This window comes from Pelodiscus sinensis, chromosome 2 (genome assembly GCF_052426305.1).
Source record: "Pelodiscus sinensis isolate ZL-2025 chromosome 2, ASM5242630v1, whole genome shotgun sequence".
NCBI classification, from domain to species: domain Eukaryota; kingdom Metazoa; phylum Chordata; order Testudines; family Trionychidae; genus Pelodiscus; species Pelodiscus sinensis.
The window spans coordinates 58,531,232-58,546,258 of record NC_143053.1 but is presented as its reverse complement, the minus strand read 5'-3'; the positions used below and the strand labels follow the sequence as shown (position 1 = coordinate 58,546,258).

General features: G+C 45.7%; 1 protein-coding gene across 5 annotated transcripts in view; it reads left to right on the top strand.

The window, feature by feature from the left end:
* C2H8orf34 (chromosome 2 C8orf34 homolog) overlaps positions 1-9,669 on the top strand; it is a 235,140-nt gene extending 225,471 nt beyond the window's left edge. For 3 of the 5 annotated variants that reach the window (XM_075920569.2, XM_075920562.2, XM_075920563.2), the window contains one exon: positions 8,888-9,667. In XM_075920569.2, coding sequence (XP_075776684.2) covers positions 8,888-8,895 — 8 coding nt within the window. In that variant the 3' untranslated portion in view covers positions 8,896-9,667. Of the gene's footprint in view, positions 1-8,887 lie in introns of all 5 variants that reach the window. The other 2 variants (XM_075920568.2, XM_075920572.2) reach the window with 2 other exon arrangements.
* The last annotated feature ends 5,358 nt before the right edge of the window (positions 9,670-15,027 follow it).

Here is a 15,027-nt window from a genome sequence, read left to right as displayed (position 1 = left end):
AAAAGATTAAACGTTCCATAAAAACACAGTCAATTTTCCTGGAAATTTTTATTAAATCAAGTGAACTGTATGTATAGGCCTTGATTCACCAAAGCACACACTTAAGGTTAGTTGCATCATGAAATGATGGTTTTTTAATACAGAATAATTTAATACTTAAAGTAGTTTAAGCACATTACGTGCTTTGCTGAGTTGAGGTCTTAGCAAACTTGGCTACTTTAAACAGTGCTTTGATGGCGGTGGCTGTGTGACACCCTTCAAGATGACAGAGATGCATTGGCCATATTTTTGCCCCAGGAGTGCCTTCAGTGAAGCCTGTATGACAGAGGTCTGCAAACTATGGCCACAGAGAGCCAAATAGGGCTTGGTGTGGAACCAAATATGGCTCTTTTGTCATTCCCAAAATACACACAACTTTTTAAATTAAAATGAAAAATTAATTCAAAATTTTAAAAACGCATAATTACTCATGTCAAGACGGGTATGTCTACACTACCCTCCTATTTCGAAATAGGAGGATAATGTAGGCATACCGCACTTGCAAATGAAGCCCGGGATTTGAATTTCCCGGGCTTCATTTGCATAAGCGGGGCGCCGCCGTTTTTTATCCCCGCTGGTTCGAACCCCGTGCCACGCGGCTATACGCGGCACGAACTAGGTAGTTCAAACTAGGCTTCCTAGTTCGAACTACCATTACTCCTCGTGGAATGAGGAGTAACGGTAGTTCGAACTAGGAAGCCTAGTTCGAACTACCTAGTTCGTGCCGCGTGTAGCCGCGCGGCATGGGGTTCGAACCAGCGGAGATTTAAAACTGGCAGCGCCCCGCTTATGCAAATGAAGCCCGGGAAATTCAAATCCCGGGCTTCATTTGCAATTGCGGTATGCCTACATTACCCCGCTAGTTCGAACTAGCAGGGTAGTGTAGACATACCCAATGATAGTTTTTGGTCTTTTTCACCTTTAACTGTTCATTTTAACAACTATCCACCTTCTCCACTCATTGGAGGTCATGCATATTCTCTTTTTATTTGATTGCTCAAGAAATGTTTCCATCATCATACGTGATGGTAAACTCTGTAACCTCCTAATAGTTAAAATGGTGACGAGAAAGAGAGAAGTGAAATTTTCAAAAGGAGTGGATAGACTTGTATGCATTTGTGGATAAGTCTGTGTCTCCACACTGTCTCATTTGTAGTGAGAGTGTCATAAGTTCCCCCTTTCGTTTCGGGGTTCCCCTTACTAACGTTCAAGGGGGTATCGTTTATTGCTGGTCGACAACCAATCGCCCTGGTAGCGGGGAGGGGGGTCCGGGCCCTCCCTCCTTCTCTCCGGACCCCGACCCAGGGCCCTGACACCAGGAGCTCGGGGCTCCTGATGGTAGCAGGTGAGGGCTTGCCCCTAAACTCGCCTGCTCTCGGGTTCCACGACCTGCCCTGGGTCATTACCTACCCCGCCGGTGGGTCTAATCATGGGCCCACGTCCCCCTTTGCACTGGGTAGGGGATTACCTCCTCAGCGCCCTCCTCCTCCGGATCTGCCTCCCCTCTCAGTGTCAATTCCCTACCCCTTTTATCCCCTGCCGCATCTGCCGGTCCATTCCCCCTTCCGGGTGCCCCGCCTCCCCCTGCCGTCGCGCCGCTGACGTCAGCGGCTGTTCTGTTCGCGCGGCAATGATCGTCTGCCTCCCCATTTGCCCAACACACCGGCGCCGTCTGGGCAGCGCCTTCCGCCCCACTGCCGGCGTCCGCACCGCCCGGCGCAAGTGAGTGATGGGGTTGCTTCACCCCATCACAGAGAGACTATTCTCAAACAAACAAACAAATCCAGGCTTGTAAAAAATCATGCTTGTAATGCACAAATTAACTTTATAGTAGCTTTAGTCAAGTACCTTTTTAAAGCTGCTTCCTCCCTGAGGGTGAATCTACACAGCAGGGCTTAACGCAAAATAAGCTACACAAATTGAGCTATGTCAATTGTGTACCTTATTTAGAAATGCCTTATTTCAAAATTGAGAGTGTCTACGCAGCACTCTTCCTCCAACTTCCCTTACTCCTTATACAATGAAGGTTAAAGGAGTCAGAATAGGAAGTCTTCCAGTTTGACAGTATTTCGACATAGTTTCAAAATAACTGCCTGCTGCGTAGATGGGGAGTAAGTTATTTCTAAATTATGCTAGTTATTTCAAAATAGGCTACATCTGCACAGCAACATTGAGTGATCTAATGGCAACCAAGGAAGAGATCACTCTCTGTTGGGCATCTGACATTTCTGCAAGGATAATTCTATAGGAATTGTGATGATGATTCATCTTGTATAGTAGCCCATCTCTGAATACACATAATGGACAATTCAGAAGAAATTTTCCTTGTGGACAGTTATTCCATAATCCCTGTCTATTAGCAGTAGGTAGCTTTATGCCTTGACACATGAAGTATTGTATCGCTTGCATCTTTTGATCCAGTAACCTGTAACTGTAGATTCATATTATTCATATAAATGTGTAATCATATTTCAAATCCTACTGGGTATGTCTATACTAGCCACCCTAGTTCGAACTAGGGTGGCTAATGTAGCCATTCGAACTTGAAAATGAAGCCCGGGATTTAAATATCCCTGGCTTTATTTGCATGTTCCGGAGCGCCGCCATTTTTAAATGCCCCATAGTTCGAACTACCTGCCCGCGGCTACACGCGGCACAGGCTAGGTAGTTTGAATTAAAGCTCCTAATTTGAACTACTGTTACTCCTCATTGCAGGAGGAGTAACGGTAGTTCGAATTAGGAGCTTTAATTCGATCTACCTAGCCCGTGCCACGTGTAGCCGCGGGCAGGTAGTTCGAACTACGGGGCATTTAAAAATGGCGGTGCCCGGGAACATGCAAATAAAGCCTGGGATATTTAAATCCCGGGCTTCATCTGCAAGTTTGAATGACTACATTAGCCACCCTAGTTCGAACTAGGGTAGCTAGTGTAGACATACCCACTAAGACTGGACCTCAGTGATATTTTGTGGCAGCAAGTTTCAGAGGCTAATTATGCATCGTGTTACCAAAAAAAAAAAAGAATGTTATATTGTTCTTGTACTATGATAGTATGTAGGGCTGTGTCCAGACTCAGGGTTTTTTTCGAAAAAAGTAGCCTTTTTTCGAAAAAAACTTCCCCTGCGTCCAGACTCAAGCCGCGTTCTTTCGAAAGTAAATCGAAAGAATGCGGCTTTTCTTTCGACGGCGGTACACCTAATTCTACGAGGAAGAACGCCTTTTTCGAGGGAGATCCGTCGAAAGTAAGTGTGTGTGGATGGGGGGAGCCCTTTTTTTCGAAAGTATTGGCCTCCAGGAAGAAGCCCTGGTGGACAATCTGGGCCATGGGTTGCTTGTCTGTGGTTCCTGGCTGCAGCCATTCCTTAAAGGGACAGGCACCCTCACAGCCACTTGTTGCAGAGAAGGAGCCAGAGCACACGGCTACTTTGCTGCAGCATGTCCCAGCCCCAAGACCGTCCTGGCCCTTCCACCGAGCCTTCTGGGGACGCAGCCAAGGGCTCCAAACGCCGGGCACCATCCTGGTCTGGCCCAGAGATCAAGAGCCTGCTGGAGCTCTGGGGAGAGGAGGAGGCCTTACAGGCCCTCAAAAGCCGGCGGCGAAATGCCGATATTTATGGCCGCATGGCAGAAGCCCTGGCCCAGAAGGGCCACTACCCCCGCACCCAGGACCAGGTGCGGTCCAAAGTAAAAGAGCTGCGCCAGGGGTACGTCAAAGCCAGGGAAGAGAGCTCCCGTTCTGGGGCAGCCCCCTACTACTGCCCCTACTACCCCGAGCTGGACCAGATCCTGGGTGGCAGTGGCGAAGCACGCACACCACGGCGGTTCGTCCAGTCTGGATTGGCAGACCCCGTGGTGGACGCTCCCGAGCAGGACCCAGAGCAGTCTGGGGACGGGGACATGGTGCCAGAGGAGGAGGACAGTGAGGAGACGGCGACCCTCACCCTGGAGCCAGTCACCCAGGCCCCAGAGGCCTCCCAGGCGTCATCTGGCGCAGGAGAGGAAGCAGCAGGTGAGTACAGTGAGGTTGTGTAACACCTGGGGGGGGGGGGGGGGGAGGTAGGTGGGTGCACAGTGGGTGATGCACAAGGGAAACCTGTCATGCTCAGGCTGATGCCCAGGTCACACACACACAGTGTAACCTTCAGAATGTCTGATTCCCCTGTCTCAAGGGAGAGGGCATGCCCTTTTGGACAGCTGTTGCACACATGACTGATTGTGATAGAAATGTAGCCGTGTTACTCTGATCTGAGGAAGTGGGTCTGGCCCAGGAAAGCTCATCCCCTAATAAACCATCCTGTAAGTATTTTAAGTGCTACAGAGTCCAGTTTTTAGGACTGATTGTGTCTTCTTCTTTTCCTCCACAGCTGGACCAGCCGTGGAAGAGGGCCGCAGCACCCCAGCCCCACCTCCATCTCCATCTCGGGGACATGGGAGCCGCAGACACAGGCGTGTCTATGCGGACATCCTCAGGCAACACGTGGAGGCCGTGCAGGACCTCAACTCCATCCTCAGAGAGATGGCGGAGGCAGAGGATCGCTGGCGTGACCGGCTCATGGACGAGCTGGTCCTGCAGCGCACGTCCCTGTGCGCCACTCTCAGGGAGGTCTGCGGCTTGCCTGCTCCTGTGCCTGGTCCTGCTCCTCCAGCACCCCATGACCCCGCCCCACCAAACCCCCCTTCCACAACAGCATCCCTTTCTCCCCTTGGACCTCCCTCTCCCCCAGTCCTCTCAGTTCCCCAGCCCCTCTCTCCCCCTGGCCCTCCTCTCCCCCAGGCTTCCACGTCCCAAGAGCATCCCAGCCAGCCAACCGACAGGTGCACCACCCGATCCCGTAGCCGTGGAGCACCCCAAACACGAGGCCCAGGCAGGAGAGGGAAATCTGGCAAGCACCGTGCAACCTGATCCCCTTCTCCCCTCCAGGTTTCCAGTCCCCTTCCCCCCTCCAGGTTTCCAGTCCCCTTCCCCCCTCCAGGTTTCAAGCACCCCAGTTAAAGCACAAACAAAGGGTTCAACAAAATGTTTGTTTATTGTAAATAGTTTTTTCAACAACAAAAATGAAAAAAAATTTTGTTATGTTTGCTACATGTATACTATTTTTTGAGAATATGTACAAAAATTAAACAGAACATTTTATTTTGCAACACACCCTGGTGTTACTGATGTGTCCAAACAGGGTCAGGAGATGGGTTGTGGAGGGAAGCATCTATTGGGCCAGGGCCCAGTCCCCAGGCAGAAGCCCCTCACTACAGTCAGTGGCCTCCACTGGAGAATTGCTCCCGGAGGGCCTCCCGTATGCCAACAGCAGACCGGTGAGCCTGGCGGATGGCAGCTGTCCGGGGCTGGGCAAAGTGCCTCTCCTGGCCATCAGCACCTCTACCCCACCCTGGTAGGAAGGCCTCCCCTTTCCTCTCCACGAGGTTATGGAGAACGCAATACATGGCCACCACCTCAGGGATGTTGCTTTCCCCCTTGTCGAGGCGTGTGAGCAAGCACCGGAATCTGCCTTTTAAACGGCCAAATGCACATTCCACCTGGTTGCGAGCCCGGTTAAGGTGAGCATTAAACTGCTCCTTGCTCGCATCCAGGTGGCCGGTGTAGGGCTTCATCAGCCACGGCATCAGGGGATAGGCGGCATCAGCCACTATGCACACCGGCATGTGCACATCCCCAACCGCAAACTCGCGATGCGGGAAAAATGTTCCTGCCTGAAGCCTCCGGTAGAGGTACGAGTTCCTGAAGATGCGGGCATCGTGTGCCCGCCCTGACCACCCAATACAAATGTCCGAAAACTGTCCACGATGGTCGACCAGGGCCTGGAGGACCATAGAAAAGTAGCCCTTTCTGTTTATGAATTGGGCTGCTCGATGGGGCGGTGCACGGATTGCAATGTGTGTCCCATCGAGCGCTCCTCCGCAATTCGGGAAGCCGAGGGCAGCAAAGCCGGCCATGACGCTGTCCAGATCTGGTAGACAGATGAGCCTGTTGAGCAGCTCTGAATTGATGGCCCTCACCACCTGCAGAACGAGACAGACAACAAAATGTTAGAAGGGGTGCCTTATCTCTTAGGAGGAGAACCCACCGCCCACCTTCCCTCTCAAACACCCCGGGAATCCCCTCCTCAGAACCCCCCCCCCAACAATTCAGGGTGAGTGGAGGAGCTCCCTCCCACTCCCACTCCACTTGGCCCTTCCTGACAGTCTCCCTTCCCCCCACCCCAAACTGTGACTGTCCCCAGACAATGACTTACCTCCATCAGGATGGATCCTACGGTAGACTTGCCCACTCCAAATTGGTGTCCCACGGAGCGGTAGCTGTCGGGGGTTGCCAGCTTCCAGAGGGCAATGGCGATCCTCTTTTCCAGGGGGATGGCGGGCCGCAGGTGGGTGTCTTGCCGTTGCAGAGCAGGGGCGAGCCAGGTACACAGCTCCTGGAAAGTGGTCTTTCGCATCCTGAAGTTGCATAGCCAGTCTTGGTCATCCCAGATCTCCATCACGAGCCAGTCCCACCAGTCAGAGCTGGTGTCAAACCTCCAAACACGCCTGTCCACGAAAAGGTTTGGAGGCAAGGGCAGTGCGGCTGCTTGACGGAGGAGCCCCTCGTACCTCTGGTCTGGGTCCAGCTCGGGAAGTAGCCTCATGACTGTGTCATGCAGATGCAGCAACAGCTGCAGTATGGTGGTGTGGGGCCATCGCCTGCCCAGGGGCAGCTCTGGCTCCATGCCACAAAAATGGGTCTAAAGCAGAAAAACCTCCCGAGAAAAAAGCTGCTGGGGTGTCCCAGGAAGCTGAGCACTCCATACCAGCACTGCAATGCCTTGCTTACCTCCTAGAGGGACAGCAAAGGCAGCTGCAGGAGCAGAGCAACGGGTGTTCAGGAGTGTCCCTTTCACCACACGTCTCTGCAAAGGGCAGGCAGGCAGCACCCGGAAGGAAATGCTGCCCCCATGCCCTGGCAGAAGCAGTTCCGGGTGGCTTTCAATTTCAAAAGAGTGTCCAGCAGTCAGGACGCTCTTTTTCGAAAAAGCGGATTGATTTTTCGATCCGCGTATTGTAGTCTAGACGCGCTCTTTCGAAAGAGCCTCTTTCGAAAGAAGCCTGCAGTCTAGACATAGCCTAGGAGTGCCCTGTTTACTTTCTTTATGCATGTTGGGATGTGGGTTTGTGTGCACACTCCTGATGTGCCATGCCTAGTTCTGTTTATCCTATCTCAAAGAAGACAGATGCACATTATATATACATAACAAATATATATAAATATATATACTGGAAATAAGTGCCTGGGAAAAACTCACTAGGTCACCCCTTTTCGTCACCATTTCCTTTCCTTTATTCTTTACCCTGCCATTGTAAGCCATGAAATGTTCAAACGCTAAAGTTCTGTTTTGGCAGGCAAAAGAATGTTAGCACAGTTGTTTATGGGAGGACGGGGGATGGAGGGACGACTAGGCTATAACACAGTTAATACATATTCCAACCATGTTAGCTTGCCTACTAGTGAGTGTTCAAGGGCCTTTGAAAGTTAAGCAATTTTGATTACATTGACATGATTATGTTTGTCAAGAGAGGGCCAAAGTACCTTGTAAATGAGAATAATAATCAGTGCCACCAATGCATTGGGTATTTCTGGAAACAAGCTTAGCACAAGTGTTACTAGTGTCATAGAATCTGGCTATATTTTATTAAAGTTGAGGCTGATATGTGCATCATTAAAAGTGGTTTTCATAGGGTTCTTTTAATGGGAATGGCAGGGCCAGCACTGGGGCTGAGCCAAAAGTGGCAGAAGTGGGTTGCAGTGCAGTGACGTGTGAGAACCACTGAATTAAACTTAAGGTAAGGAGGGAATAGAATGAGTTAAATATATGTGAGGTTAATGTGTGATAAGGACTTAGTGTTTCACAGGCATTTTTTCTGATATGCTGCATTCTGTTGGATACTCATGCACGGGGAGCTAACAGCTACACCGGCCCACTGGTAAGGTGGGGAGGGCAGTGGCTCCGTGCTCCCAGAAGAAGAGGGATCTTGGGTGGAAGGGATGGACCCGAGGGCAACAAGCATGCTACACGAGCCCCTTCCCCAGCCGTCAGTGCTGCCTTGAGCATGGTGCTGATTAGCAGAGCACTCACAGCTGGGTTTTATGTTTCTATTGGTGGAGCACATTCACCCATGCCTCGGTGCACATAAAAATGTATTCCACACATATATGGAAGAAATCTGCACCTAGATGGAAAAGATTAGAAGGCACATTGCTAGATATCTAAGTTGTGCGGGAAATAAATTTTAAATTTGCTCTGATAGGTATTCACTCTGGAACTGCTTGCTGTTTGCTCTTTCAGTCAGGAACAGAAACAGTGCCATATAATTTTGGGTCTGCACATCCTAAACTCATAACTCCGGTCATCTGAAGATGTGGGCTGTGCCCATGAAAGCTCATGATACCATCTATAATGTTTTGTTAGTCTATAAAGTGCTACCAGACCATTCGTTGTTTTTTAAGTTTATCCTGTAAAGACTAACGTGGCTACCCCCTTAAGCTTCTGATTATCACAGTTAACCAGCTCATCTCAGGCTTCCTTCCCTGCATACTTCTCATGATTGATAGTAACAGTAAAACATTTCAGTGCTTTCAAATAATGATTAAAATAATGAAAATGATGGATATTTTAGTGATTAATGAGACATTGAATTAATTAGATATATTATTTGTTCTCCATGGAGTGGAGGTCTGAGTATTGTATATGGAAATATAAAAAATGTGGACAACATACCAAACACAGCATTTCATTTTTGTATATCTGTTATTCTTTCAGAATTATTTTCATGTAGTTTTTGTTTTTTGTTTCTGTTCACAGGTTTGTGAAATCAGTGGGAATGTTGAAGAATTTAATTAAAACAAAATCACAATGATCAAACCTAAACCTGAAGATCTGTTTTAGTTTATGTATAATAATTCTAAATAGTTATTTTTATAATATCAACAATACTTCAAGCGATTACTGTGTGTGAATGCTGTGATGCACTGAATCAGATTACTAACTATGGACAGTAAGTGTCCTTAGGTAAAGAAGGTTTACTGTCATTTTTGGATACATAATTAGTATAATGTATTTAGTTTATATCCCTGTTATTTTGGAGTGACATTTGATAAACTTTGCCTGATCAAAAACAATCTTTGCTTAAATATTTATGTATTTTATCTTGTCTAAGGTTTTCTACTCCTTATATTTTTGTAATCTTTTCTCATTTTTTTAGATTAATAAACATTAAAGCATTCACCCACATCTACCAATAGTACACACTATTCAAGTCTTTCAGAGAGCTAGTTGCTCACCATAGTCACTTGCAGAGAGAGGCAGAAGGGGGAGAAAGAGACGGGTATGACAAAGGAAGTGCCGTAGAAATAGGTGTTGTCTGTGTCACATAGCTTTGGATTGAGTTTATCTACTTCGTTCTTAAAAAATAAATACAGGCTCTATTGAAATGGAATTCACAAATGAGGAATGAAGCATGCATGCCAAAAATAAAGCACTAAGGGTATGTCTACACTACCCCGCTAGTTCGAACTAGCGGGGTAATGTAGGCATACCACACTTGCAAATGAAGCCCGGGATTTGAATTTCCCGGGCTTCATTTGCATAAGCGGGGAGCCGCCATTTTTAAATCCCCGCTTGTTTGAACCCCGTGTAGCGCGGCTACATGGGGCTCGAACTAGGTAGTTCGGACAAGGATTCCTATTCCGAACTACCGGTACACCTCGTTCCACCTTGTACCTAGTTCGAGCCCCGTGTAGCCGCGCTACACGGGGTTCGAACAAGCGGGGATTTAAAAATGGCGGCTCCCCGCTTATGCAAATGAAGCCCGGGAAATTCAAATCCCGGGCTTCATTTGCAAGTGCGGTATGCCTACATTACCCTCCTAGTTCGAACTAGGAGGATAGTGTAGACATACCCTAAGGGAATTTCAGGTAGACAATGAATTTTATTAACCCATATAAATTACTGAAATAAATTATTTGTTTTAAACAAGTTAATTGAGGTAACCTGCTTGTTTAGAATTTTAAGACATGTCTGCACACAGATAGCAAGTTAAGGGATGTGACAATGGATACATTTATTGACCTCTTTTAAAACTTGATTCTGTTATGCAATTTGCAGCTTGTTTTCTTTTGTCTTCAGTTATGTTCTCTTGTTTCTATATCTTAGACATAACTGTATAATGAATCTGCTTGCAACTGTTACAAAAACAGACTGTAACCACCATCGGTTTGTTTAAGAAATAAAAATGAATTGCCTGTCCTGAACTCTCAGACATTGTGGGTATATTGGTTGGTTCTTCTCCTCATGCAAACACGCTGAATACTGACAGGTAAGTTAACACTAAACCACATAAAAGAGTGCAATAGAAAATGTTCCTGATTCATAGATATTTGCTTTACAAATCAAAATACCTTTGGCCTCTATCTTGCACTGAGCTATGCACAGGTAGATTGATGCCCCAATGGATTCTACCCCTGGCACTCCTTGCAGGACTGGGACTTTTATACTTATCCATAGTTCATGAAGAAAATTTGTATACGTGGTAAAATATATTAAATATGCCTCAATGGATATGTGTGTGTTTGCACACACTCTTACAAAAGGGTTAGGACCAGAAAAGTAACCTTGTGCATAATTTATTCTTTGTGCATATCCTGCTCGTCGATCACATAAGTAAAAGCCTAAGGATTTGCTTATTTTTAGAGGGTGACAGTAGGATGTTTACAGGATTTCACCCTCCTTATCAGAATCTGCTTGTTAATATTGTGTATTGTTGCATGAAAGAAATTAGAATCCAGCTAACCTCTTTAGCAGTCTGTTGGCTAGAAGTGCTCACTTTTGTAACAACTTTAATAACATATTTGAGAGGGTTGTTAAAATGGAGGTGCACAGAACTTGCCCTGGTCTTAGGCAGTGGGGTAAATTTCATCCTCAGTACAAATATTTAACTTCCAATAAAGCCATCAGAATACAACCAGCATCTCAAGGATACATTTCATAGCAAGTGTGGCAGGGTGACTAGACTGTTGTAATGCCACTTCTCATGATACGTGGTGTTTTGTTGAAGTCTGGGCTCCTGCAGTCATGTAACAGTGTGAAAATTTCAGCTTTCATTTAAAGGTAATTTCTAGCCCTCATAGTAGAGGAGAACTGCTGGAAATCATGATCTGACTGACCATAAAGATTCAAAAACCACAAGGCAGATAAACAGAGCCTTATCTTTAAGAAGAAGTCTCATGATTTTTAACCCAATCTCATAATTTTAATTGTTTGTTGTTGGCAGTACTCTCTGCACTGTATGCAGCAAGTAAGATGTCCAGTCCTTGGGCCATAAAATCAGACACCCAAGCAATCCCTGCTGCTTGGTATTCTGACTGCAGACAAACTGGCAGCATGACTTAATGAGTCATTAGAGCTGCCTGGAGGAATCATGAGATCTTTGCAGGCATCAGGCACCTAGGTTCATAAATATAAAGAGTGTTGCCTATAAGTCTAACCTTACCTACTTGCCTGCAAACTGATATATTAATCTATACACTTTTCATTGTCTTCATTCTGTTCTAGCAGTAATGCAAGAACTTACAGGAATCCTATCCTGTAAGAAGCCACCTTTGGCAGTAGGGTAGATTAATTAGAAGAAAGATATAGTATTATATACTAATATAATGGTTTTGAAATATAGTAGTAAAGTATAGAGTTAAATATTATATACATAAAATATAGTCTAAATGGTGGAATATGCTGGATCAACCACAAGCAGATACCAGTAGGCTTTCCCTCTCTACATATAAAGAACTTTTCCTGTGGGACAACAGAGTGATGTCATCATGTCACTTTGTGTCCCACAGCCCCTCCCTCCATCCTTAGCTACCCTGCCTCCTCCCTCCCTGATATTCTAGAGGGCTGGAGCCACGTGGTCTTCTCCCACCCCCCTCATGGGAAGGGACAGCAGGGAGCTGCGTGCCATCACCCCTCATGGGGGGGGCTGGGAGCCACAAGGCCTCCCCTCTTGCGAGGGGCCAGGAGCTGCACACCCTCCCCACTTGCAGGGGGAGGAGCCACAAGGCCTCCCTCCTCATGGCAGAGACAGGAGCCATACATCTCCCCTCCCCACACTGTCAGCCCCATCACTCACCACCAGGGCCGGATTAAGACCTTTAGAGGCCCTAAACACTGAAAAGATTATGGTGCCCCCCCATATGTAATTCAAAATAAAAACAATACTATATCGTAACATCTCTTTTTTTTTTTTTTTGGTGCCTCTGCTTTGCTGGTACCCTAAGAATGTGCTTAGTCTGCCTATTGGGTAATCCAGCCCTGCTCACGAGGAGTTAGAGAGACTAATTCGAACTACTTACTCCGTGCCACGTGTAGCTGCGGGCCCGGAGTTCGCACTAAGGGAGATTTTAAAATGGCGGCGCCCGGCAAGATGCAAATGAAGCCTGGGATATTTAAATCCCGGGCTTCATTTGCAACTTCAAATGCCTACATTAGCCACCCTAGTTCGAACTAGGGTGGCAGTGTAGACATACCCTCAGAAAATTAGGCTGAGCGCGCAGCTTGTGGTGTTTCTCTGAGTGTTAATCAAAAAACCCTGTGTTCATGAGGACAGAAGGTGACAACTCATACATATTCAAAGGGGTAGCTTAATTTAATTCTCCAATGAAACATGAGCACCCACAAGTATTTTAGGGTGCAGACATCTGTTTTTGGCTGTGAGGATTGGATCCTAAATTATGTCAAACAGGCCTATAAACCCACACGACTGGTAGTAGGATGCATGTTTCTCACTCACCATTCTGATTCTTTCTTGACTTTCTTTTTAAACTTTCATTACAAGTACTATCTGAAGACTTAGATAGTCTTCAGTTTCTTATGCTATCATAAGAACCTCTCATCTCTCACTAAGACAACTGTGGTGCCAATGGAGTAGGCTGGTCCTCTAACTCTTCAAGGTCATCAAGAGGGTGTACATATGGTATATTATTAGGTAGTTGTAATTGTATACTTAGGCAATATTCATGTTACAACCTGAACTGATTGAATCAAGTTATGTAGCCATTGCCTTAAGCATTTTACTAGGTGTATTTTTAATACCTATTCCAATAAAGATTGTCATAAGTTTGTTCCAGACACTGTTTGTGGGTTCCGAAATTCCCCGATCAATATAGATTTCAGAAGCGTTTAATTTTTTAACTGTGAGTGGGGACTAACCTAAGGAACTATTTAGTCAGATTCAGTGAGCCAAAAATCTAAATTATATTCCCAAACTCCCCAGTTTACAAGAGTAGTTGGGAAGGTGTGTATGTGTGCGAAGAGCTGTGGGAAGGCTTATTCATTTTCCATTTGGCCTTTTAACTTCAGGAAGCAGTTTCCATATACTAGTTGTTTATGAAATAAAATTGTGCCTCCATGGAGTCTAGTGAGTTCTTTGCTAACCCTACTCTCGTTGGTTTCTTGTAGCATCAAGGTGCTTTTTTATTTCTACACCCCAACATTCAAAGCCAGCACTCAGGCTATGTCTACGCAGCAGTGTTATTTCAGAATAACTGAAATTATTCTGAAATAACAAAGAGCGTGTCTACACAGCAATCCATTATTTCGAAATAATGGTGAGCTGGAGGACTTCGTACTCTGACTCATGGAAACGCTCATTTTATAAGGAGTAAGGGAAGTTGAAGGAAGAGTGTTCTCCCTTCGACTTCCTGTGGTGTAGATGGCGCCAAAAGCCAAATGAAGCTATTTCAACTTTATCTACTCAATTGATATAGCTGAAGTTGCATAGCTTATTCCGACTTTAGCCCTGCTGTGTAGACATACCCTCAGAGTCCTGCATGAAGAATGTGCCTCTTCCTAGCAATATGCAGAATGGAATAGGCATAGGTTTTTTTTATAGATTCCTGCTCACCAAAGATGAAGCTTAAGACTTTCTTCCAATGGAAAAAAAGCTCTACGAGGTACAAATATCATTTTCATACCCAAATGATGAAAAGCTGAATTTATTAGCTGTATTAATACAGCAGATGAATACATAATATCAATAATATTTGCTACCAAGAAAAATACCACTCTAAGAAGGGACTTATTAGATGTCTAAATAAACAATCCATGTCTAAATCTAGGAAAATGCCAGATAGCCTGTCCAGCAAGCAGCTGTCTTCCTTTCCAAACACCTGTTAAAACAAAAGTATCTTTATTTTAAGACACTCACACTATGTATTTTTACTCACTGCACATTTTCTTCAAAATCCTTAATGTGTCCTTATTAACTTAAATATTGTTAAAGCAAGTGTGGCTTCTCTTTGAGGAGTTAACATCACCCGACAGGATTATTTTTTTAAGTAACTTTTTATTCCCCCACTCTTCATCTTTGAGGATTTTAGGTGTACGTGGAAGAGAAATGGGAAAGAAAGTTCTTCGCAGAACTTTGAGTGTGATTTTTTTTTTCTGGAATGTGTTCATTTTGTGGAAATTTCCCCTGAGCAGTTTCTTGTCAGGAAATTTATGCAAAATGTTAAAATTCAATTCATTCAATCAGGGGAGCTGACAGTCACACTCAAGTGGCACTGTGGGCTGGCTGCCCAGCCCTGCCCCGCCCCTTCCATTCAAGGCCCCACCTTTTCTGGGAGCACGGAGCTGGGTTCACCTCCACCCCTTGACCAGGAGCTCAGTACAACTGTTGGATCCCCTGATTTAATTTGCTAGCCGCAATACTCCCTTTGCTTGATAAACTTGAAGGCCATCCTGTTTCATTCTTGGATGTTTATCTATGTAAGCTATTTTAGTGGGATTTATTTTTCTAGGGAGAACATGAAAAATAGTTTAATTATGGAGTGACCTTTTTATTATGAATGTCTAACCCTTTACCCCCAATACTGAAACAATAGTTTATTTCAGCTCATATATGAATTTCCCAATTGAGGTAGGTATGATCAGTCAGCTTTAGCATTTTTGTC